The sequence below is a fragment of the Plectropomus leopardus genome, chromosome 18 (genome assembly GCF_026936395.1).
Source record: "Plectropomus leopardus strain MGB_pleo_1.0 chromosome 18, ASM2693639v1, whole genome shotgun sequence".
NCBI lineage: Eukaryota > Metazoa > Chordata > Actinopteri > Perciformes > Serranidae > Plectropomus > Plectropomus leopardus.
The window spans coordinates 10,978,748-11,005,365 of NC_142193.1; the positions used below are offsets into that span (position 1 = coordinate 10,978,748).

Consider the following 26,618-nt stretch of genomic DNA (forward strand, 5'->3'; position numbering starts at 1 on the left):
TTGTTTGGGGGAAAGGGGTGTGTATTCTCTGGTCTGTACACTGCAAACTCTTACGTGAGCTTCATTTTTTTTCTTCTTTTTTGGTTAATTTCAAAACCTTGAGTTAAATACTGATAGCAGAACTAGACTAATATGAAGTCCTTTCTGGTGATTTCAAGGCAAGATATGAAAGAGAACTTGCCCCTTTTAGCCTTGAGTCACACAGAACTCCTGCAGACCAAACAACCCATAGAACTGGCTGTTGAATATCCAAATGTGTACCACTATCTGATCAAACGTAGAAGTACATATATTCTGGTTTATCATTTTTAGCTAATCAGTAAATAGCTGATTTGACTTGGAGGAGCAGGGTCTGTTTTGATTGACAGACACTCCCCGTCTGTGTTTACATGAGTCCTCTTGATTCCTAAATTCTAGTATGGTACAAAACTGGAGACTTGCAGACTTGCTTCAAAAACACACCAAGCATCAGCAAAGTGCAGCTGCTGCAATAAATACATACACAGGTATGACTGTAGGTGCGTGCGTGTGTGTGTGTGTGTGTGTGTGTGTGTGTGTGTGTGTGTGTGTGTGTATGTATACACACACACACACATACACACACACACACACTGTACATACTGTGAATATGTATGGATTTATTTGCAGCCCACACTTCACCACTGCTTGGTGTGTTTTTGGTTTTGCACAGCCACTAAAAGTGATCCACGGGTTGACTGAGAATACAGTAACTGACTGAAAGATCAGAAAGACAGAAACAAAAAGAAAAAGATTACAGGCCGACATACTACAGGAGTCATAGTAAATCTTCATCACTACCTTGCTCACACAAAAACAAAAACACACACACACATTCAGGAAGTCGAGACTCCACCTCATTTCCTCAGCATGGTGACGTGACCTACGAGACCAGGGGCAGGCAGCGGGATTAGGGAACTCCCTTCAGGTATGATATAATCAAACTACTAATACAGTCTGCAAGACTCTGGGAAGTACCAGTATTACCTAATGCTAACACTCACAGACAAACACACACACTATCACAATGAGTGGAGAAGAGCCTGGAGCCTCAATGGAAGGACGAGAAGGAAATTAAGGAAATGCAAAAATTCCCCCAAACTCATAACACTGTCTGAATTATAGCCTCTGCATTTCCTTTCCGTTAAGTTTTCATTAAGATCCAATAAACACTCAGTGTGGATTCATAACTTATAATGGCAGCGATGAAATCTCAAGGTCAGCTAGAGTTTTGGTGAGGGGATTCAGGAGTGAGAGGAGGGACACGGGATGAAGCTCAAACATTTGTTGCTTACCTATGAAGGGGATGGAGGCCAGGGAGTCATCCTCAATGGGGAGGGGGGCGAGGTTGCCGTTTGGTTTTCGTGGGGCTACATCTCCCGTGGAACCAGGAGCCGAGTCCTGCGGATCGGGAGAAAACAAAGAGGGTTCTAGCCCGTCCAAGGGCAGCGCGTAGTGGGGGTGTCGCATACCGTGGGCGTTCCTCCGCCCGGTGGGAGGTTTCTGCCTCAGCACCACTTCCTGGGTCTGTGCCACCACCTCCGCCTGCCCCTCTACTGACCCTCGTTCCCTCTCGTGGTTTGTCGGCCTGTATGCCCTGTCCTGGGATTCAGGAGTGGCAGAAGCGAGGGGGGACGAGGCAGAGGCGGTGAGGGGTGCTGTCGTGCCCTCTGGGGGGCTGGTCTTAGGCGTGTTCCAGTTCATGTGAGGGCCAGAGTACGAAGGGTCCCTGAAAGAGTGCGCTTGCTGCATGATGCGGCCCGTCTTGCGGTAAAAAGAGGGGCTGTAGCTGCGGTAGCCCACCGGCTGGTCGTCCATGCTCTGCCCAGGGGGAAGCCGTCTGCTTTGGGGAGCGGCCTGCTGGGGCTGCGGCTGGGAGTGGGCCGGGCTGTGAGTCTGAGCGTGGTGTTTAGAATGTGACTGTGTGTGTCGGGACATTGGAGGAGCTTGTGCAGCACCGTGAAGGCTCCCTTGCCTTGGGTAGGCGTCAGTCCTAGGGGGCGGTTTGGGAGCCTGGTGCCATGGAGGCCGCTCAAACCGAGGCGAGACCAGTCCAGCTGCTGCTCGGTCCAGCATCTCTAACGAGCGGCCGTGGCGATCGTACTGGGCCAGCAGGTTTTCAGAGCGTGTTCGGGTATAGTTATTGGAAGGGTGACCCCTTCCTGGCCCCCCCTCCCAGTCTCCATAGGACCAGTAGGGCTCTCCCTGGGGTCCTGGTCCTGACTGCTGTAGTAACAGCAGAGTGTCCTGGGAGGCGCTGTGCGGCCAGCCGCCCGCCCTCTGCTGCTGCCTCCTCGAGTCAATGAGCCGGTCCTGAGAGTAGCTGCGGTGGCGCGTCTGCATGTTGCGTGCCGGGCGCTCAGGCAGCTGGTTGTAGTACCAGTCAGAGAGGGCCTGCTGGCAGCGCTCGTTGCGGCTGTGGCTGAGCTGGGGCAGGGGGGGACTGGTCCATGCTGAGCTGGACTTGCGTGGCTGAGCCTGAGAGGAGCTGGCAGCGTGGTGGTTAGGGTAGTGGACTTGCAGCGGGCTGGACAAAGGGCCTCCTGATGAGGAAGAGGAGGAGTAGGAGCGCCCCCTGGTCTGGCCCTGAGGCTGCTGGCCGGTCATACCATACTGGATCTCCTCTGTGCGGTGGGCCGGGCTGCTGTGTCCCACGCCGCCTGGCTCTCCTGCACGCCCTTCCTGCCAGCTGGCGGGGCTGCCTACAGCAGAACGGTTGTCCAGAGGTGAAGAGGGGCTGGAAGAGCCTGCCCAGCGACTCCAGTTATCCAGTTGGTTCTGGCCCATGGGGGCAGACGGAGGGGCTCCAGCAGGGGGCGTGGCCTTGGTGTGCGGGTAACAGATGGGAGGCGGCGGTGGGAGGTACTCAGCTCCTCCTGTGTAGGGTTCGTTGCCTGTCAGGTAAGCATCCTGGGAGTATGCCTGGGAGAGGGAGGGAGGACGGAGGAGTTAGATAAGACATGACGGGAGGAACGCATAAAGAAACGGTGAGTGTGCGCGGAGATGATGATTTAAATCATGTGCTCTTACTGTAAATAAGTTTGGCAAAAACACACGCCACAACCATAAGTCTCTAAGGCAACTTCATGCCACTGTACGTTACACAACAAGCCTTTAAGTAGAACTCGGCTCAACCCCTTCGCCACGGTTTGTCCCCGGGGCCTCAGCACTCAACACAAACACATGCTAGCTAACAAACTGCATAAACTGCCTTCAGCAAAAGCCACAACACTCACTCAAACAGCAGCAAGTGTCTCGAGCTATGTTGCACATACAGGATATAGATCCACACTGCTACACCTTAAGGCTGTCTATTATACACATACACAAGTGTATAATTACTTTATTAATAAGTCACACTGTCGCATTTTAAGACATTAATTACAACCTTGACTTGACTTCATAACACCGGAAGAACAAAAACATGCTAGCTCTCATCTCATGACTGAGTAAAGCCAGATCACACAGACAAGTTTTTCAAGGTTTACCTACAGCGGCCAACAGATCCAGAATCTTTCCTCAGTGTGTGTGTTAAGCTTTCAGTCACCAAAAAAAAAGACCCAGAGGAGGAATAACAGAGGGCGAGGGCAAGAGACTGATCCTCACCAAAACTCGTGCTGCTAAAACTTGATGCTCTTCTCCAAGAAACATTCAATCTTTTGCTTTTTAAAATAGTACTTTCGCGTGACTGTTCTATCTGTTGAGCTCCTTGTTTTCTCCTCAGTCGGATCCTTCCAAACTCCCTCTCTCCTCCCTCTCATTCTCTGCCTTACTCCACCCTGTGGGAGTGTGGAAGGAGGCGCAGCACTGGTGATGTCATGTGAGGAATGCAGCAGATACAGGCGTAGCAGTGAGGGGAGGAGTGTGAGGACAGAGGAGTGGGTTTATAATGTTAAGAGATGGCAGTTGTACGTAAATGACGAGCAAAGTTTTGGGCTCTTTCAGCAGGATGTTTCTGCATGTGTGAGAAGGATCACTTCAGTCTGGTGCTATCTGGTTGACATATTGCTCCGGGTTAATGGGAGGGGCGAGGGATGATGCATGTCTGATCATGTGAGCAATCCATGGAGCGACAAAAATGTGTTGTACAGTACATGGGTGTGCGAATGAGCACGGAGCTGTTTTTTGTGGGTTTTTTGAAGCGTCAGCTTCAACCGTCAGGATAGCAGTTGCTTTAATAAATGCGTGTTGTAATCTAAACACAGAGCAGAGAGGCTCTGAGTCACTCTGCAGCCATTCTGACAAAATCTCTACATTCTTCGACAATGACAGTGTGAATGCTGGTTGAACTCTGCAAACAGAATATATAATTTCATGCTCTATCCTGAAATAATCGAAATGGTACAAATACCTGCCAGTTTGCTTGCCGAGTCATGTATCTAAGTGTGTGGTGCATGATACTTGTGGGTTAGTTTGTTAAGAAAAGGTGCATGAGAAACAACATACTCACACTTACCAACTGAAGCACGTCTTCATCTTTTGGCATAATGGAGAGCTCCAACACACTTTCACTGCAAGACATGCACAGGGGAGGGAGAAGAGGGGAGGACAGGAAGAATGAAGACAAACAACACATCTAACATCCTGATCTGGTGTGAGTGTGAGATACAAAAATAGAAAAATATCCATCACCAAATCCTGTATTGAAGGGACAGTTCGCCTCAAAATACATATAGTATTTTCCTTTTACCTGTAGTGCTATTTATCAATCTAAATTGTTTTGGTTTGAGCTGCTGAGTGTCATAGAGATGTCTGCCTTCTCTTAAATACAATGTGCCAAAAAATTTTTGTAAAACTCAACAGCAATGTTTCTTTCCAGAAGTCATGACCTGGTTACTAACGATAATCCAGAACTTGTTACGAGCAGTTTCAAGTAGGAACTATTTACCTACTGTGGAACTGCACCCACCAACGCTATCACTGTGCAGAAGGAAGCATGCATCTACTGCTAGCTCACTTAGTCAACTCAGCTGACTAACATTACAGCTCAGCTAAGGAGGATGCCATTAATGATTACATCTTGTGCTGTCACAAGCACGAGCCTCTCACCCATGAATAGATGAACATTTTCTTCTGCGTGGTAATACCGTTGGTGTAGTTTAGTAGAAGGAAAATAGTTCCAACATGAATCCACTCACAAAAAGGTCTGTGGATTATCTTGAGTACCCAGGTCATGATTTTTTGGAAAGAGACATTGCTGAATTTATCTGCAACTCACAACAAAACAATCTAGATTGATAAATAGACTACAGATATGAGAAAAGTGTCCCTATAATCTACTGACTAATTTATAGAAAAGTCTATGTAAACTTAATATAAAAAAACTTCAGTTTTGCCGAATGTTGACACCAGCTGTGGATGCACAGATCTGATCCGCTGACTCTGTATCAGGATTTAGATTGGTCGGTTGTTAGCCACATGCAACCTATTTACATCAAATACACTTTTCATCATCATTGCCATCAAAAAATTCAAAGTTTCTGCTCTCATTTACATTTAGTGCAACAGCAATCCCTGGCGTCATGTTACCTAATATAAAAATATTCTAATGAGCTCCATGCTGTAAGGTACACAGCTTTAAATTTGGAAAAAATTCTGATATCAGCTGAGGAATTGATATGAACTGACAGCCCGGGTTCAGGTAAATCAATGGCTATCAGTTGAGAAAAAGAAATATTGTAAATCCCTTAAACCAGCCAGCTGTGCTGTAGCTGATCCTGGATTGTGGAGCTGGGGTCCAAAAGAAGGTCAGTAGTTAATATGAACACTAACATGAGATTTCAGAACCTAACCAAAGCATTTGGTCAAAAAGACAACTAAGAAAGGGTTGCTAGGGTGAAATAGTTTCACCAAATAAGACCTAACTTGTGTCAAAACATGAGTCCAGTGTATGTGTCACCTTTTCAAACCCCTAATTTTCCTTCTGTAGAACCACAATGTCTCTGTGAGTGTGTAGAGTACACTGCTTCAGGCTACTCTTTTTTTAGAGGCAGACAAAACCAATACAAGCGACCATGTGTATGTCATCTCTATGGTAAACTCAAAAAGAAAAGTAAACAGATGGCTTGCTAAATCAATATGCCGGCGGCTCAAAGCGCTGACAGCAGGAGGTCTTACCTGTTCTGAATGAGGGCAATCACCTGCGAGTACGTCTTTCCTAGAACGCTCTCTCCGTTCACTTTCACCAACCGATCCCCTGTGAGACACAGTCGTGTTAGCATGTTATATCCAGCACATTTGAAGGTTACACAGGTCTGTTTATTGACCTCTGACCCGCAAGTAGGTGTAAGCTAAGCCTGGAGCTTTGAGGAAAAAAGTTGTATTTAAATGTCTTTTAAAAATCAATTTTCAGTATCTTTATTTACAGTCCAAAATATCTCTCTAAGTCACCTGTAATTTGTCCCCAGAATGCAAAGATGTCAGCACACCTCATCATTTTGTGAACTAACGCCCGAGAACAGACGTTAATGAACTAGGTGTTCAAAGTCTGTAGGAATTCCTGATGACTTCATGCAAGCTGAAACACATACTAAGTACTCAGAGTGTGCTTGCATGTGTTTGTACTAGTATGTAACTTTCTGTATGTGACAGCATGCACACCGGATTACTGGTTTGGTCTGTCAGAGCTGCTGGGAGTGGACGGCTGTCCTGCTAAAGCAGCAAGACACGACAGGAAAACTTCAATAGATCTGTCACATTCAGATGGACTTAAACATTGGAGTTGTCAGACTGGTAGCTGCATTATATTAACCAAAGACATTCAAAACAAATGTGGCTTTAGTCAAGGAAAAATAATATCTTTATGTAATCTCGTGCTAATGAATAAAAGTCTGTTTTTGTTCAAAGCTTACACCCACTTCTTCTCTGAATCTACAGCATCACGTGACCAGAACTCTCTCCAGCAGATTTCCAATGCAAATCAGGATGTTCACACTTCTGCACCACATGTTCCTTTTACCTGTGCACAAACCCGCTTGGTGGGCTGGACCTTTTTCTCTCACACTCTTCACAAATATGGTGTCCATTGGCTCCAGTCGACCTTTCTGATACCCTGCATGACAAAAGGACAGATGAGAAGAGATGCAGAGATTAGAGATTGTACCTGCTGAATTATAAAAATGTATAGCTCTTGTAAACTTTTTTTTAAAAAATAATGCTTTACATTACTCCTGGTATTTAAAGATGACATTATTTGATTGACACTACTGACTTCTTGTTTATGACTGTCATGGCTGGGGAATTATACAAATACTTTGTGCAGCAGCTGGATTTTACCACATCAGATGCAGTGCTGCATGTTGTCCTGTAGGGGGTGCAGATAAGCTGCACAGTAGAGATGACGGGGGAGTAGAAGAGATCCCAGTTCATTACATCATCCTCATCCCATTGGACAAGGTGTTAATGTGCTGCCTGATGAAAAAGAGATAGAGAGCACTTACCCTTTCCATTACCGTTCTCCTCATCCTGCAAACAACAGAGACAGAGGCAGAATTACTGCTCCAATTCAAGCCAGATTTATTCAAGGAGGACATTGAAAAACAACCAGTGCAGACAATGGCTTTACAGAGAAACTTAAAACACAATGAAATCATTAAAAAAGGGTACATTTGGGAAATACAACACTATATGTAAAGCTGAAATGGGGAAAAAAATGGGATATGAATACAACCAGATGAGTGAGAAGATGAGTGGTTGCATATTTAGTAAACACAACAGTCAACAACATCCTCATATACTTTGAGAGAACACTGTAAGATGAATAGATTCTTTATGACACACAGCATCCTCATGTGTGTTTGCTTCATCCTGAAATTATACAGTTTAGGGGGAAATGTTCATATAGTTATTATCAAATTTTTTGGTTATGATATCCCTAGGTCACATACAGTGCTGTTCTTTGGCAATATGACAGGGGGTACTGTGTTAAGAGAAGGCAGATATCTACTGAAAATCTTGTTGGCAGCTTGTAAAAAAGGCTATTACACAGAGATGGTATAAGGCAGAACCCTAAACACTAGATAGATGGCTGTAAATTGTGAATGAAATATATACGATATGGGGCTCTTAACTCATAGGCTAAGACATCTAAAAGAGCGATGTAAACAGAGACTGACAATGCTTACATTCTGACGACAAACTGAAAGCAAAAACCACTGAAAAAGTCATGGAAATGAAAAGGTTTTGTGAGACAGGATAAGGCAGATCATTCCATTTTTTGTTTCTTTCGTTTTCACTTATATACACACTAAATATTGCTGGGTTATAAATGGACCCAGTAAGAAAAATGGGTTGTTTTATCCCTGTATTAGTGTTATTTTTTGATTATTTAACTAAACTAAAATATTTTCAATTTGACTGATGTTAGATACAACAAGCTCGCCTTAAACTTGTCATAAATGTCTTGTTAGTTGTACAAAAGTATGCAAAGGATACTCATTTATATATAAGTTAACACTCTGTCACAAATAATGACATGTCGGTTTAAAAGAGCTTGATGAGATTACAACACTGCAACCATAACACATTTTATTAAAGGTAAATTACTCTACACTAATGTGAAAAAATAAACGCAAAATCGGGTCAAAACAAGACGTTGCCTTGTGACCTGAGTAAAAAGAATCCAGCACTGTGTTGGTGACCCAGTGTTTTTAGTCTGTATGTATGCCATGTTTCTGTAACGGAAAAACAACTGAAATGAAGTACTAAATAAAAACAATTTTCATAGAGCATTATGGGAACTCAAACTTTGAGTGGTGATCGATGGCAGAGTTCTGACAGCGAGGGGTCAACTTTTCCACACACACGAAGAGTTAAAACAGTCAAGACGTCTTGAAATTTTGAAAGTATTGAAAGCATGTAAGACTCCTGATCTCCAAAGGACACAAAAGGCTTCATTTTTGCTATTGATGTAAAATGGAAAAAGCTGCAACTAATGACAGAAGATTCAAAAAAGACATGCAGAGGCCTCTCCACAAATGGACTACATAACAAGAAACATGTTTGCTTTTTTCTATGCTCAGAATTGGTCTTACTCTCATTAAATTGGGGGGGCTTTTTGGGCCCTTCAGCATTTGATAATCAGGCAAAAACAAAGTCTATCAAAGTTTCAGACATGTTGATTTGGGCTAATCTAACTCCTCATATAGGAGCTGAAGGGTTTTACTTTAACATAAGCAGAAGTGCCGATGCTCCAGATTTAAACACTAACGTCAACGCAATACAGTTATAACCTCAATCTTTTTTTGTCACAGAAAGCAGAATTTGACCTGATCTCAACCCTGACATGACAACAGCTGTGAGCTGAGTCAACTTCCCTGATCAACCTTTTTCACAATAAAAATGCCCAGCATATCTACCAGGTCACAAGTCCAATACGAATGTATACAATATGTGACTAGAGTAGGGAAGACTTGATATCCACACCTCCATAAACTCCCGACCAAAGGAGAAGTTAAAAGTATCTTTAATGTCATGTTAACCTGCAGTGAGTCATTTTACCAGCTTCCTAAAATGCCGACGACTTCCCTGGCATCTCTAGCCAAACCTCCCGAGACAGACCTGTTTGCTTTTATGAGCTTTTAATATTGGAGTGCAGCTCTGACACAGACTTTCAGGTTAGACTGTCTGCAGGTGCTCAGCGTGACGTCCTGCGTCATTGACTGAAGCAAACACACAGAGGTGTCAGCAGTGAGGATGCTGGTGGTGAGATTTGATAGCTGCAGTTTGTCTGATCATGTCCACACACACACACACACACACACACACACACACACACACACACACACACACACACACACACACACACACTCACATTCACACATACTAAGCTGAGTGGACAGTTTGGGGTTAGGGGCACGGTGGGCTGACTGCTGCCTGGCTTTATGCTACGCTGAGTGGGCTCATTCCTGGCTCTGCAGACAATGGTGGGGGGTTTAGAGGCAGAGAAAGGAGGGCTGCCGACCCCAGAATGGAGCTCCGAGCTGGGGATGCTCGACAACTGAGCAGTCCGAGTTTGAACGCATCCCGGACAGAGGAGAAAGTGAGAAGTGGGCACAAGTTTTTGGGTTTAACCCAAAAACTTGTGCCCACATTTGTACAGATACCTGACACACATAATTGAGATAATAGCAAGATTGGGAGGTTTTATATTTATAATGCCAATTCTGCTTGTTAAAAGACCCAAAAAAAAGGTTATGAATTTCATTATATGACTTCACGTCATTTACTGAGAAATTCATCAAGAAATTGTAACACTTAAAAGCTCCCTGAAGCCAAATATAGAAAATATATTCCATGTACGTCACAATTACACAAATACCTTTTTTTCTCCAAACGTTTTTCTTCATCAGCAGGGTAATATTATTATCTCCCATTTTGCAGATGCAAAGTCCAGAAGTTGTAAACATATTATTCATCTTTATGTACGCTCCACTATGTTGTCATAAACATGTACATTTAAGTATTTGGCAGAAGTTTTTGTCCGGAGCGATGCACAAATGAAGAGGAATCATAAAGCCACTGTAGATCGGGCAGAGGGTGTGCCTTAGTGCCACAGGGGTGTAATTTATGAGGGGGACAAAGGTCCTCTGCACATCTTACAGTCCGAAAACCAACATTACATATAAAAAAAATACATTTTGAAATCATCATCTGTGAGTGGTTTAATGGCGTTTAAAAAACAATAAATGTTTGCATTCTTTGTTGCACCTTTATATGAAAGAGTTCATTTTACTCCTCACTTCACAACTTTTACTATCATCTATTACCTCAAGTGAAAGTAACTTTAAAAGTAAAAGTAATTTCTGACTATGTCAGCTTTGTATTTCAAAGCCTCTAGACTATTTTTATAATAAAAACATATTTGTTTTTCATATTGCTTTGAGGTGTAGGGCAGACATCCAAGCACAATTAGTGCAAATTTGACCTACATTCAAGCAACAGGTGAGAAATTACACGAGAGTGCGTTCAGAGTAACATTTTCCGAGATGGGAAGTTGTTCTTCTGACTTTGGTGTGTTTATGAGCTTTAAGTCGTAATGTGGAACCAACACCAATGCTACAAAGAAAATGTGTTGCATTTTTTTGCTCAGAGCATTAAAAATGAAGTTGTTGATAACTGTTTGAAGCTTTATATTACTGTGATTGTGATAAGTGATTTGGTCCCAGACTCGTTGTACCAGTACAGCCCCTTAAACTGCTGAAATAAGTGTTTTACCTGACTAATGCCAATAAATCATTTTTCTAACTAACAGTTACAGCATAATAATATATTACAAATTGCACATAAGCAAAAAAAAGACATATAATTTGGAAATTAATAAAAAGCGTATTATCATCAAGTGAACATTTACTTTTGCCCCCCATGTCTCTGCATATATGACGTAAGCTCTGCAACTTGAGAGCCAAATTTTTTACTAACCAACCCTACCAGGTAGGGGGTACCTAAAAAACTAAAGCCTTTTTGAGGATTTGTGCTTGTACTACCTGTGTTCCCTGCCTCAATCTTTGAAACCAAAATCAAGCCCCAGAAGCACTACAATGCCCAGCATCAAACTGCACCTGACAAAAGGTTACAGGTTCATGCAGTAAGGCAAACGTACCGAATTTTAGGATTTTGCAGATTATTAGAGCGGTCTTCTGGCTATTTTCAAAGACACAGAGGAGTTCTGCTGGGGCCTCCCAGGAGAAGGATCCTGGTTTTAGATAATATAATCAAAGCCTCTTGAAGACTTTCAGGACCTGCAGACACCACGAAATGAGTGCCTAATTGGGTCATGCACCCGTTAGGCCTCTGATAATTGGACACTATGAGGGTAATTTGGGAGACTTCCACGAAGGCTCTCCAGATAAGAACGGGCGGCACTATGGGTCTGATTGTCCCAAAACACCATGTGACCCTCAAGCAGAGGAGACGAGGACAGAACCGGGGCCAAAGGCCAGCAGTGGGCCTATTGTCTAGCGCCGGCCTGGTACGGCCTGACTGCCAGAGAGTGGTACCAGGCTAAGACAACAGATCTCATTCAATCTGTGTTCCTATCTGCAGCTGCTGGATGGTGGGGTGGTAGAATAATAATAGAGGTCTTGTTTCAGCTGGCTCACCCCACCCCAGCCTCCATATCCCTCAATTTCACATCTGGAGCCGTTTGCCCCCACACCTCAAAGAGCTAAATAACCACTAACTGCAAAACACCAGAACAATCCGGACTTCACCAAAGACTGAAAACAAGGCCTGTGAAGTGACACTGAAAAACAATTAGGACTTTCAGTCTGTCTGGCGGGGTACGGAGGTGCTGTTTATATCCTTAAAAATGTGAAAGTTTGTTGTTCTCACCAATAAAGAACCCATGTCTTTATTTAGTCTCTAAATCATGTTCCTCCCGCCTTACTAACCGTTCACCAGGCTTGTTTTGCTCAGTTTGTTGTCTCCAAGCAGCTTGTTTTCTCTTTGTCTGTGAGTTCATTGGCTCAGCTCAACCTCACTGACCCTTGACTCCAGCATGATTGGCTTTATCTCCGCTCAAATTGGCTCTGTCCTGGGTTCAGCAAGTTAAACGCAAGGCTTTCGAGAAACCCTTTTAAATGCCAGCTAAGATGAAATGGAGACCATGTGTGCTGTAAAAATAAACATGGAGGTTAAAAAAAAAGGGACTTTGCGACTTAACACTAAATTAAAAGAAAAGAAAAACACCGGACCTGTCTGTAAAACTGTTTACATTTAGCATAATTCAACACCTTGATACTTCAAGGACCTGTAGGTCTCACCTTGAGGGTGGTGTGCAGGGCAGACTCTGGAGGGTAAACGATGAAGTGGCGTAACGTGAAACCGAAACCCTGGGAGTTTTTATGAAGGACCAGTGTCCGTGGACCCTTCCAGCCAATGCCACTCCCCTCCCTTCCCGGCCGGGTCGCCATCGGCGGCCGAGGGTTGTCACCAGATGAGGAGAGACCATCCCTCCGCCCCTTACCCTGTGGACACAGACAGAGAGATTCAGTGAGATTCAGGATGTTTTTACACATATTTCTTTATTTGATTAGAAGAAAAAAATTAAAATGGGTTCATCAAACAGCAAAGAATATATGTTGTCAGGAAATAAGGTATAGAGCAGACTATTGATGTTAACACATCCAGAACTTATGGAGATTAAATAAATACATATACAGTATCATCATTCACAAATGTTTAAAGTTGGAGTGATTCCACTGACATTTATGGGACACCACATCCGAGATCATCACATTTATAGACGCAGAAAATGTAGAAAAGTATGTCAAGAGTGTGCACAGAATGTGTTCTTAACTATAAAATATGCAGAAATTAATAATCTAATATCAGTGTTTCCCTAAATTTAATTGAGTATGTATAGTGTTTTCCCATAAATAGCACCCACACTGAAGAAATATTCCAGTTTTCCATATGCAGCACTTTATGTTTCGCTGGAAATGCACAACACGGCTCCTAAAGGACGTCAACCCCTGACTGCTGGGCTTTACATTAGCATCTTCCTTGTAGAGTCCTGAATATAGCTAAGAGTGAGGCCTGCCTCAGAACAGCAGTACATAAACACACCTAGGGGGGGTCCACGTCTAGACGGGACCAAGGAGGGAAACCCAGTTCTGACCACACTGACCTCGGTCTTATCACAGGGAGAGGAGGTCCAGAGGGAATCTAAACGAGTTTAGTGGCTCTGGAAACATCTCATTCCTGAGGTGGAGTAAATAAGCCCAGCTCACTCAGCTGACAGACACACGTGAGAACTATCACCCTCATGCTGCCCTAACGACCCACATCTGTCAGTCAAACACAATCACCTGACCAAACAGGCGGGAGCCAGGAGGAGGAGGAGGAGGAGGAGGAGGAGGAGGAGGAGGTCAAGTCTTTTGTGGTTTGGTTATCTTGTGCGGTATGTTCACTATCAAACTTTTCTTAAGTCTGTCTGACTTAAAGGAGCACACGTAAATTTAGGAGACAGCTCAACACTATAATTATCATGTGGCATCCCAACGCATCAATCAATCAATCAATCAATCAATCAATCACTGCACTGAATTCCATCTATGCTGGAGCTCACTTCAGTGACAGCACTTTGTAAAACGCTGTCACTGAATTCCATACAAGTCACTTCAAACTGCAACTGGATTTTGTGGATACATTCTCACTTGAACTGTGGCAAATTAAATACTCGTAGACATCAGCATGCATATTTAATTAATCTTCATATGTGTTACTGATGGACACTACTGTCCCACAATGCACAGAGATGGACAACTGGAGATTTTAAAAAATATACTGAGAATGCTCCAGAGATTTATTAAAAACAAAAACCAGAATATTAAAACTTTAAGGGCAAAAAAAATGCTATGTTAATTGTGGCAAAGGTGGTCTTTTCATAAAACTGGGCTGTCTATACAGTAGAATGATGCAAATACCTTTGAAACTATTGCTTTATGCACACAGTAAACTGAGAAAAAGGGCTGTGGCATTCCCTCTTGCTCAAGAGGTAGAAAATCTACAACAACCACAATGCATTGCACTGCACAGGACCAATAAATACTCCTGCTAGTGGGTGACGTAATGCGAGCTAGGTCATTTTGACACAGAAAACAATAAGGTAGCTGGCTGCTAACAAACGATCTTGAGCAGCATTTCTACAATAAGCTAAGATAAGTTTCTGAAAACATTAAAATAACAGAATCTTGGTTCATATTTGATCACCACTGCTTAGTTTTACTTTCGGTTGGTTTTGGTCTCTTTCTTGACCTGCCTCTATAGTCTTTTTGGTTGCAGTGGTGGCATACGAGAATGGATGATGTGAAACACGTCATCTGGCTGGTTTGAACTGGTAGATAAACAGGAAAATCTGGTAAGATGAGGGGAAGTTTACCACAGTTTATTTACTACCCAAATTGTTATGATACGAAGCTGGTTGAAAATCGGCAAAGTATCCCATTAAGTATCTTGTCATTTTTAAATGTAGATCTGAATCAGTAAGTGAATCTATAGAAAACTAATCTTTTGATACAATAATTTTGATAACCTATCAGTCGTTCAAGTTATTTTTTAAGCAAAAATGCCCAAAATTGACTGGTTCCAGTGTCTAAAATGTAAATATCTTCCAATTTTTTTGTCTTCTATTATAGTAAAGTAAATATATTTGGAATTTGGACTGTTTGTTGGACAAAACAAGCAATTAAAATCGTTTTCGACTCCTGATAGACAAAATGATTAGGTAATTAACCAAAAATAATTGGCAGATTCATTCATGATTTAAAAAGAAAATGCCAGAAAATGCCACTGTAGACTGACATCTGCAAGTCTGGTATCATTTCCTATTATTGTCAACGCGTAAAACTCATACATTTCTCTCATAATAACTTCCATAACAGAAAAGTATGCAGTTTATCTCTACAGCGTGTTCATAATTAGATAGGAACAAATTGCGTAAAGGATAAATGGTGAATAATCACCATTTCATAAGCGAGTAGTAATAGCTCTGCTTTATTTTCTTTAACTATGTAATTGCCACGCTGTCAATATTGTAATGTTGTCTTTTTACAAACAAATCAGAAACTGCACACATCACTGCCCTGACACAGCACCTTCTGTTTTGGTTTAATCCACCAACAACAGCTCCCGAGGAACGGGTTTAATGTGAGTCATACTGGAATTCACCCGTTCTCTACATACTGCAATGACGAAGAGCATGACGGTGTAGGAAAAGGTTGCCGCCTCAAAGCGCCTCCATCAAAACAGCTACATTTACGGCGCTCCAGGTGCAGTTTGGTGTGCATATTTTTCTTGCCAGCAAAATTCAGCCAAAATGAAACAGAGCGCTCCAGGGTTCTACATGAGATTGGTGTGAACGTGCCCTAAAGGATCCAAGTCGGGCTGATTCATGCGTTTACTGAAATATCTTTTAAACATCACATCATATCATAATAATATCACTTAACAAGCTGACCAAAAGACCAAATTCCTAAACCAGAGTGAGAATATATCCATTTTAATGTCAGTGGGTCGGTGAACATGTCAAGACTACATGCACACCCTACATTTCACCTCCTGTTGCACCTAAACACAAACAGACACTGATACACAACAAACACAGTGACACTTATGACTTGACCTGACAGTCCTGCATGTATGCGGCCACACAACTACAGGAAGTGGCCGGCTGGAGGCAGGAAGCATGGTAGCAGTGCGGGGAGGGATAACCAGATGCTCTTAGAAATATAACTCATCTGATACTCTCCATTATGGAGGCACTTCCACTCGTTCACTCCTCTTTATCCTTCCTTTCATGTTCCACCAATCACCTCTCCTCCTTACTACCTCCCCTTCCTCTTTCACCACATGCTTTTGTGTGATGAAGATCCGGCACTAACTTTTGCAGCACATTTTCTTCCTCATCTACTTCAAACGTTCCACCCAAGTAAAAAAGCTTGAACGTTTTGGTTTCTTTCTAGAATATGTTTTGCAGATACATGTTGGAGAAAAGCATATTTTGAAGTATATATGAAGGGTATATTTTGTAGATTGAGATACATACATCTCTGCGACACTCAAAGCCTGATCTTTATCCTGGCAGTCTAAATAATGTAAGTAACCCCTGCTATTTTCCCAAAGAGCATTGAGGCCTATTATGTGGCATGAAAGCAGCATAAAGACGTGAAAGGAGGAGTGTTTGGGGTGTCAAATAAAGATAATAAAGAAAAAGAAAAGCTAAGAATGTCAAAAAAAGAGGAAATGAAAAGAAGGAAGAGACGGAGTGAATTCCTCAGAGGGAGCGGTTTGGCTCGGACAAGTCGGAGCACACTCTGTAACAGTCAGAGGAGAGGAGGGAGCACGGAGAGAGTGAATGAGAGGAGAAGGATGAGGAGGATGAAGAGGAGGAGTATCAGGCCCCAGCGAGGGACAGGCTCCAGCACGCCGGTTTCGACCACATGGCCCCTCCCGGCGCTGGGAATACCAAACCCTGTGATTACCCAAAACACACAGGGTCTGACTGGGTCTCTGAGCCAGCCCTGTTTCCCACTCGGCTGCTCTGGACCATGTGGGACATTTGTGGCTCTGCTCGGCTATTCTGTCGAGTCTGCAGTTCACCTTTCTACCCTTAAGCCAGAAAAAAATCCCCTCTTGTACCTGCCGCTGTGACGGACCAGTTTCTCTTCTACGAGTTTCACACAAACAAGAAAGATCCAAACTTGCTGACATGCCCTGTCCTCTTCTGACGCTCAGTTTAACCAACAAGGCACTTGGAAAAAATTCTGTGGTTTTTAAGTCTAAACTTGACTTCCTATGCAGGCTTAGGGTGCAGAAAAGGGAAACCTTGCTCTTGTTATGCTGAGAAAAGAAGACATTTGGTATTTCCTCCTCTCCTACTGGGAATTTATCCTTTTAACACTCTTTCTGCCCAACACGTTCTCGCCTTTTGAAGCCAATTACAATAACAAAATAAACTCTGAATGCTCTTTAGATAATAACAGAGCCTTGAGGGAGCCAATTACCACCTGAATGATGTCATTAAAGCATACTCACACAAAAAAAGCCGCCCTGAGAAACAATTGAATATGCAAAGCGGCTTGTGATGCCATACGACAGCTTCCTGCTTTGAGTGTGTGTTTAGTGGGTAAAGTGGTGTACTTTGACAACACACACAGAAGCTTCCCTGTGGATATTCCCCCTCCTGATTTCAATTAGAGAGCATAACATTAAGATGCATGAAGCCAGAATATAAGCGAGGATGTCCTGCTGACAGGATTACAGCACTTCTGTTTTGTTAGAGATGCAAATCTATATTTAAAATGTTAAGAACAAACACTGTGAGTGATAATCTTTCATAAAATCTGGTAAAAGTGGATTTTCTGTATGTAAGAGGCTTTTCTAGAACATGATGATATTCTGATAATCGTCAGTAACAGCGTACGTGTTGGTGAGCAAACACACTCCTCTCCTCACTCCATCCGGAGGTAAAGCAATACGCAGGAATGCAGCGGCCGTCAGGGGAGCTGCGCTCCTGCTAAAACCCCAGCAGGGCAGAACAATAATGCCCTTTTAAACAGCTGAGAGCTGCAACCTGTTTGAAAAGTGGAGCTTTACGCACGTTACAAATGCTGACGAGCCTTTAATCCTGATATCTGTCTGCACCCACATCCCCTGAGCTAGGCTGCCAAGAGGGAACGGGAGAGGGACGGTGATGATGCCTGGACTCACCGGCCACACGGAGGGCGCGCTGCACCACCTCTGCAGGTCTAAATGCATCCTACGTCTGACTGAAGGGATGCATGATGAGCGTATGAATATCCAGCTTTCCTCTTAAATCTTCAACCAAAGCACACAACCAGCCTTTTGAAGCAAGGATTCAAAATAAAGACGTGCACTTCAAATGCTGCACATTGCTCTGTAATTTACATAACCAGATGCTTTATGAGCCATGCATGTGAGTCGTGTGTGTGTTTGCACGCACCTCTGTGTCAATATGAATACAGTTTGTGTGCTCAAAAACCAGTTCAACCCCATTGTCAGTTCAACTGGGCCAACAGGTGATGATGCAATGACGGTTGAACAGGGTATTCTACTTGAACAGCAAAACATATTGTACTTTTCCTTTGTCAAACAACGTCCTCGCTGGCAGTGATGACTGTGGAATATTTTATACATGTCGTGGTTGTTTTGCTACTCAGATTCAAACTGTGAGCCAAGAAGACGGAGGAGGAGGAGGAGGAGCTGCAGCTCTAGAATCAGTCTTACAGGATAACTTGGTGGGCAGAGGCACGTGGCATGTAGTTAGTGTGTGACATGACGTGGGTTTTAATCTGGGCTGAGACTTCTTATTCCAGTTCATTCAATTATGATTTACATGCAATCAACAACATTGAAGTTTTGATATTTATCAAGAAGGGGTATTTGGTTTGTCCCATAATTAAGGGTGAGTATTATTTAAAAAATTACAATATCAGTACCCTTACAGTGATCAATGTACTTCATTCGACACCAACTATAAGAATGGAAGAATTCAGTTGCTGAAAATACCACCAGACGCCACAGGTCTGTAGTTAAAACATTTATGTAACATCTCAGCATAGTTAACTGCCAACTTGGTCAAATACAGCATGCTCGACCTCACCACATCACAGACTATGAGTTGTAGTTGCTGTAGTAGTAGGCCAATCACAGGCCCGATTAAACCATAGCGCCTGCAGTGATTTGCTGCGAGCAAAATTATCCACATATTCATTTTTTTCTAGCTCTGGGTACATAAAAGATCCTATGACTGGAGATGTTTTGACAATAATTGGTAGCTAATAATTTTGGTTGATACCTTAAAAGTAACGGTTACCTATACCTGATACACAGCTCTAGCCATAACATAGAGAACCTGATTGACAAGTCCATTGTTTTGGCATTGAGCATACTTTTCAGACCGTATCAAAATAAACCCCATTACTCTAATAAACTTTACTTGATGATGGTCTTTACACACTGAGAACACTATTCTGTTTGTGAGGGCTGCTGTAGGTTGTAGTTGAATAAATTCACCACTGAAATTTGATTCTGCCAGTTCTGCGATCGCCAAGGAAGACTCAATGAAATGACAACAGACATCACAAACTCATGATCCAACGTAGAGATAAGAAATCTGCATGTCTGCCTCTCTGTAACAAACATACCTCTCCTTAAACAAACTGTGTACAGTTTGTGTTTGTCTCAGCTGTGTCCGTACAGCCTCTCTTCCCCCCAACACTCACATTCCTGATTGTGGCATTTCTTAACTGTGTCAGCGAGACATCGTGGTTTAAGGGGGGATGGTAACAAACATGAAAAAGGGTTAAAAAAGGAGAAAAAAAACAGGAGGTAATATTCCATATAAATGCCCACACTAAAATGAGATCATGTGATGAAGTGATGCCCTAAATTCAGGGGGCATTGTGGGGGGTGGGGAGGCACAATCGCACAGCTTCAACAACACCTCGCTAAAAGTGGCACTTAGCAGCCCCCCTTCATCTGCCTCGAGCCACTAATTAGAAACTCCTCCGAGGAAGGAGAGGGTCAACATGACACATGAACAGAATCACATGAATGAAAACACACGTCAGCTGCGGCAAAATAAGAAAGAAGTGACCCATTATGGGCGCTTAACCGACCTCAGTATCATTTTATCCATATTTACAGTGGCTGATAGGAGTTTAACCATCTTTTTAGGCTAGTGTATATCTTGAGTGCATAATTTATAGCATGTATCCGACCATTACCATTACATCTCAAGCAACAATCAATTTCATTTTGAGACAATAAAGTTAAAATCTAACTGCGCATCTTCATCCATCCACACAAAGTGTCACCATATCCTTTTCCCGGAAAGTCTAAAACATAGCAGGCGCCAAACAGAAACAGCCTGAAGGCGACACAACGGTCTGTTTAGAGACACTTTTAAGGTTAAAGAATCTGTCAGCAGCTGAGCGGTTAACAGACTTCAGACAAAGGGTACAGTTACATGGATACTTTGTTGACATGTGTGACTGAAAACATCCCACGCAGCGGTTTCTGGAGTGGATTCTGCTGATATCACTGTGTGAATATCTGGAGAACCACAGAAATCACTGCGGGCAGCAAACAATACATCTGCACTTCTCATTTATGACAATTATTGATAAGTTGATCGGCAGAAACTCATCAGCAACAATTTTTAACATTTAACTGAAGGGAAACATACCTGTGGGTTCCAGTTACTCCAATGTGAAAATTTGCAACTTTTTGCAATCTTATAATGCATGAAACCCCTTTTAAACCCTTTTTTTTTTTACCTCAGGTCTTTATTTTCTGACATTTTTACAATTAATTAATTTATCTGAAAAATAAATAATCAATACCTACTTTGTCAAGGCATAAACACTGTCCTTACCAGATTATTTTAAAACCTACAATTAAAACATTTAATCGGAATCAATAAGAATAAATCAACCAATCATTTACTGCAGCCGAAGACTGATGTTTAAAACCAGTGACTTCCTGTCTGGCCACTAGAGGAAGACGGGGCGACCTCTCCTTACCCTGGGCTGGAGAGAGCTCTGGCTGTGCCCAATGGGCATGGCAGGGGGCACGGGCGGTGGCACTGAATCTGTGGCACTACGGAGCACTGCCAGCCAGATGCAGCGAGGTTCGGGGGAGCTGCAGTCCACCCCCACCGGGTTCTGGAAGCTCCAGTCAGACCCGGCCGGCGCAGGGCACGGGAGCATAGCAGCGGGCATCGGGGCGTGGAGTTTTCTCAGATCCGCATCCCTCACTGCCCACATGGGCTGCTCACACACTCTACACAAGGCTGAGGACAGTGTCCAGACGCAGGAGTACACAAGGTACAAATCAAGAGAAAAAGAAAGGTGGTTTTAGTGGAGCTTTGCAAATCCTCCTCTGGGATTCTCCAGTCAATCAAGAGTCTGAAATTCCCGTCTCCTGGCTCCGATCCATCGCTGTCACTGCCGAGCCTCCAGAAAGTTTAATCCCACAAGTTCCACATCACAGCCTCCTGACCTCCGGGAATCAGCTCGGCAAGACTCTCACACACATTCAGACACTCTCAGAGGGGTTCAGTGCGGAGGAAGCAGAAGGCAGCAGATGGAGGAGTGTGTGTGGCGCAGGGATCAGAGGTAGGTCTGGTTTCACTACAGACACACACACAGAACAACTGACAGCGTCCCTCCCGTTGGTGTCCGGTGATGTTCTGCATACAAAGCCACTCTGTCCACCCCCAAAACACACATTGCTGTCCCAGAGGGCTGGATCCTCTGTCTCTCCTCCCTCCCACTGCCCTCTCTCTCTCTTTTCTTCCCTCTTTCCCTCTAGTGCCAAACAAATCCCTTCATCTAACTCTCATCTAGATCCCAAACTTTCTTCATCTCAGCAAGCATCAGCTACTTCATCCCTCACTCTGTCCCTCCTTTGCTGCTTTACTTTCTCTTTCTTCCTTGTTTCTGTTACCCAATCCGTATCCAAACAATCGCTCCCTTCCTCCACACGAACCGGTCTGACAGTCATCAGCAAACAAACAGCTGTAAAGTACAGTAAACTGGAGCTCTGCAGCTTAATCCAAGAACAGGGACATCACAGAGTTGGGGTCGCAGTGGTTCCAGATGGAGATATCTCCTGTGTCGGCTAAATCCACTGTAGATCTTTCTTGTGCTGCATAAAGGCTTCACGTGTGCTGCATGTGTGTGTGTGAGCGACACCAACATAAATGACAAAGCTGTGATCCCGGGCCGCTAAACTCCACAAAAGCCGGCCCTGCCTCCGCCGCCTCCCCTCCACCCAGAGGGGAGACAAACAAAAAAAAGAGAGAGAAAAAGAGGCCAATTTCCAGCACAAAGAGAAAAGAAAACATTTGCCTTGCTGCTGTGTTCACTGTTTCACTCCCTTTCTTTTTCGCTTAAGAGGGAAAAATATAGAGAAGGGAAGATGATAATGAGAGGAGAAAATGGAAAAAAGCTGCAGAGGCGAGCACTCTTAAAATAAAACGGTTGCTACTGGATGTCAACATGACCTCTTTATCGAACTCCCTCACACACACACTCCTAGTCGCCGGATCCACCCATCGAGCAGTGACACCTAAACACCACACTACTAAATCAGTCAGAGAGGTGACCTCGCCAACACCGCAGAGTTCTCACCAAACAGCCAGGCGTCAAGGATCCGTGCGAGAGCGGCAGACAGGTGACCATGCTTGGACTCTCTCCTCCAACGCTCATGGCTGTCAACACGCCGCAACATCCGTTACCATCAAGGTTAGACAGGTTTCACCTGCTGCACAGCGGGGCAAGTACCAACTTGACTGGAGCGGGCCGACATCGGCACAGAGACTGTACCCTCTGGATATATGAGAACGCACAATGTAGGCTTGGATGGTTTGTAAAGAACGATGAGGTGATAAATTACAAGAAATGTGATCTGAGGGCTAAAGAATATCAGGAGTCACGATGCAAACTATCCAAGAAATCCTGGTGACACCTATTGCTGCAGGAACTACCACAGGAGTCATTTTGAGTATTTTGTCAGAAGATGAAGTCATGAAACTTTACAGGTGTGTAGTTATTAAAGCAAAAGCATAGTTCAAAGATCGGTGGGGGCCGGAAAAAGGGGGTAGGAAGTAGGAAAGGGACTATCGGTCCCCACACTTTACAGTCCTGGCAAACTTTCCACTTCTGTCATGGATGGCTGTATCATGGCTGGAGAGATCCCATCACAAGATGGTCTCTAGTTTCTTTCTGTTTTGTATAGGAACAATTCAATGCCACATTACAGAAGTTAGCTAATTTGCTTGTTTGTAGAAGACCTTTTATAAAAAGTAACATTTTGAGTGCTGCCAAGAATACATATGCTGGTAACGGAAACAAACAATGAATGGAAAATACAAATCAAGATGAAAATGCAAAAGACAAAAGTCCCTTATTTCCTGATGTGTTGTGAGATGCTTTAAAAGGCTACTGTGGCAGTTTACTATTGTACTTTTATTAATATGGGCAACTGCCTGGAGACAGATTTTAAATAAAAGATACGCAGAATTGCTTGATATCTGAACTCTGTATGCCGCTTTATTCTAGAGAAGAGCTAGAGCGCGCAATTTGTTGGAAAAGCAAAAGTGTTCATGGTTGAACAGCCATAGTTGAAAGCATGATGAAAAACTGGTAGACTTGAAAATTGTTTAAATAACAGCACATTTTGAGTCTCTCCTAGAAGACATTCATTGTGCAGCACTCAGTCACACACACGAAGAGTGACAGAAAATTGATGTGGAAAAAAAAGAGCCTGAGAGAGAAGTTTAAACCCTGCCGACTCTCTAACTTCCTCTGCATCAGCCAAGCTCCATAACCATGGATCCTACACTTCCCATAATGCAACTCTGTAATGTATTTCATTTAAGACCTCTGCATGGTAAACGCCCACATCTTCAAACTCCATGCCCCCAGTTTTTTATCACAGACTCTCCATCCAAACTCCAAATAACTGCAATGCGTTTACATTTCTGAGGGTGTATTTCAGAGCCAATGAAGAATAAACTGTACCTCTTTAAAAACATTATTCCTCAGCAATGTGACTGAATAAACTCGAACTGAAAAAAAAATCCTGGTGAAGTAAGGTGTGTAATTCTTGACTTACTTTTGTAATAAATTGAAATTTTTGACAGAAAACTGACTACAATGTCTCAGCAATATCACCTCAAGTTTGATAACATCAGCTAGCCATTAAAAGTGAATACCAGACTGCGTAAGACTGCAACAGCAAACCTCTGAGAGTATTAAACTGAGCAATGGTCCATTTTACTGTTTATGAATTCCCCTTTTCAGCCGCAAAAACATTGTGTTATTTTTTTTTTTTTTCAATAGTTACAAAGCTGCGCTTTAAAGGAACTTTTCTGCAATAATCCCAGACCAGGTTTAGGTGGATTAACACTCCACTTCATTCCTGGTTTAAATAGTTTATGGAGTCAGCAGCACTCACTTTCACTATTACTCACACTGTGTGTGCACACACCGTTTACGTGTGAACACAAAAGCTGCATCTTCTGTGCACGCACGCACACACACGCCACATGTCCCACTGAGTCACAGCCGAGTATAAATACACCAGGCTATGTAATTAGGGTTCCTCATAAAGTCAGACGCTGCTGTGGCTGTGGGGGGTTTCTCTTCTCTCTCTCTTTGGTTCAGACCAGAGCTCTGGGTTCGACGCACCACCAGGCAGAACCGCCCTGCGGAGAGATGAGTGGATCGCCCAACAGGGTGCAGAAGGAGGTCCAATTCTTCTCCAGCAGAGAGAGATTTGAGAGACGGCCACGCCCATGTGCGAGGAAATCACAGACATTTGCCAGTGCGTTAAGCAGCAGACGGATCGTAATGTATCACTTGTGGGAAGCCAGATAGGGAGCTTAATATCTGAAAATACACAAGTGCTCCATTTCACAGTGGCAGCGCTGAGTGGGGATTTCATATCTTTTTTTTTCACACAATAACAGTTGGTTTTGGCAAAAGGGGAGCAGTGCCTAATTTGGAAACAAAAGGTCTCTGTATGTCCAGCTCCCTCGCTTTCTCTGTCTTTCTCCTTTTCATGAACCATGGAGACATTTACAAAAAGAGGAGCACGGGCGTGAAGAGCGAGGAAAGGTTGACAAAAGAAAAATGAACAAAAAGGCGTTGAGTTACAGTTTACATGGAGGACACACAGTCACACATGAGGAGTTGTGACAATAGCACCCCCACCAGTGACCCACAGTGTTTGGCTGAAGCGTGCCCGAGCAGGCCGCACATTCGTCCCCTGCATGTGGGCCTGATGTTAGTCGCTGCAGCATACCTGCCTTATCTATTTGATGGCTGAGAGAGCTCACACTGCACCCAGGAGACAAAACAGATTTCATATTACTTATTTTCTTTCATAACCTGGCAGCACAAAGCTCTCAAAGTCTAGAAATCAAAGGCAGACACGAGCTGCTAACCTCAGAGGAACGACGCTTTGTTGCCCTCTGCTCTCTGATAACAAACACATCAGTGGAAAAGTGAAAGGGGAGAGGAAGGAGGGAGGTGAGGCTGGAGATAGCGGAGCACTGCTGTTGGTGTAACGGGCAGATTAGTTTAGTGATATGTTTTAATCCCCTTCACACTCATAACAAGGCCGCAGGCCAACAGATTAACGCACAGGAGGCCTCCCTCGTCTTTTTCCACTGCAAGACAAAATAAAGTTTCTCTCCTCTCTGCTGTGCCAACACATCAAAACACAGATGTGTGAGACGGAGGAATAAGCTCAGGCCTGAAAGGAAATACACAGGGAAGAGAAAAAAGACTGCTGAGTGAGCCTTTAGTTGGCATGTCACAAACAAACCAGGCTGCAGACACAACGATTGGGTGTTTTCTCTAAACACAGGCTGCGACAATTCAGAAAAAGTACGTACGGGGTCAGTGGAGGACAGGCTGCGGTTGATGCTCACAATGAAACTCCTAAAAACTGACACAACACAGCCAAGGAAGAGATGAAGGACTGCTTTTATACCAAAATCTGTAACTTTAAAAGAGAAGTGTGAACTCTGTCCCCTACTGGTGAGAAAAACACTGTACTGACACACTCCGGACTTAACATGTGGCAGAGGAGGTTTTTATGTGTTGCTGCAGTAGCCACATGAGGTATGTGTGTCATCGCAGTGGTGCCATGACTGAAAAAAAATGAGCCACAAAAATATGCGTGATGCACAGCAGTGGTTTCCGAACTCCAAAAAAGGTTCACAAGATAAATCAGATGGGTGCCAGTAAGGGGATAGAAGATACTTTTTTTGATTACAAAATCACGTTTATTGTCAGATTCAGTTTTTCTTGTGAAATAGTGGACAGTTCATGACTGTTAACACATTGAAATAAAACAATTTGAGAAGAGAAAATCCCCAAGTCCAAAATTGTTAAGTCTGGCTACTAAGCTAAAAACTAAACTTAACTAAAACCAAAAGGCAAGGCAAGGCAAGTTTATTTGTATAGCACGTTTCAGCATCAAGGCAATTCAAGGTGCTTCACACAGAACATTGAAATACAACAACAGGGGAAAAGGAAACACATTTAAAACATTATAAAAGA

The 26,618-nt window shown here is 43.4% G+C and overlaps 1 protein-coding gene across 10 annotated transcripts in view; it reads right to left on the reverse strand.

The window, feature by feature from the left end:
• Window positions 1-26,618, reverse strand: part of arhgap23a (Rho GTPase activating protein 23a) — a 78,671-nt gene that overhangs the window by 18,937 nt on the left and 33,116 nt on the right. For 2 of the 10 annotated variants that reach the window (XM_042504892.2, XM_042504889.2), the window contains exons 1-7: window positions 21,066-22,245; window positions 12,780-12,983; window positions 7,458-7,482; window positions 6,977-7,069; window positions 6,136-6,214; window positions 4,469-4,529; window positions 1,314-2,940 (exon numbers count right to left, since the gene is read on the reverse strand). In XM_042504892.2, coding sequence (XP_042360826.1) covers window positions 1,314-2,940; window positions 4,469-4,529; window positions 6,136-6,214; window positions 6,977-7,069; window positions 7,458-7,482; window positions 12,780-12,983; window positions 21,066-21,308 — 2,332 coding nt within the window. In that variant the 5' untranslated portion in view covers window positions 21,309-22,245. Of the gene's footprint in view, window positions 1-1,313; window positions 2,941-3,510; window positions 3,768-4,468; window positions 4,530-6,135; window positions 6,215-6,976; window positions 7,070-7,457; window positions 7,483-12,779; window positions 12,984-18,228; window positions 18,365-21,065; window positions 22,246-26,618 lie in introns of those variants that run through there. The other 8 variants (XM_042504898.2, XM_042504894.2, XM_042504899.2 and 5 more) reach the window with 6 other exon arrangements.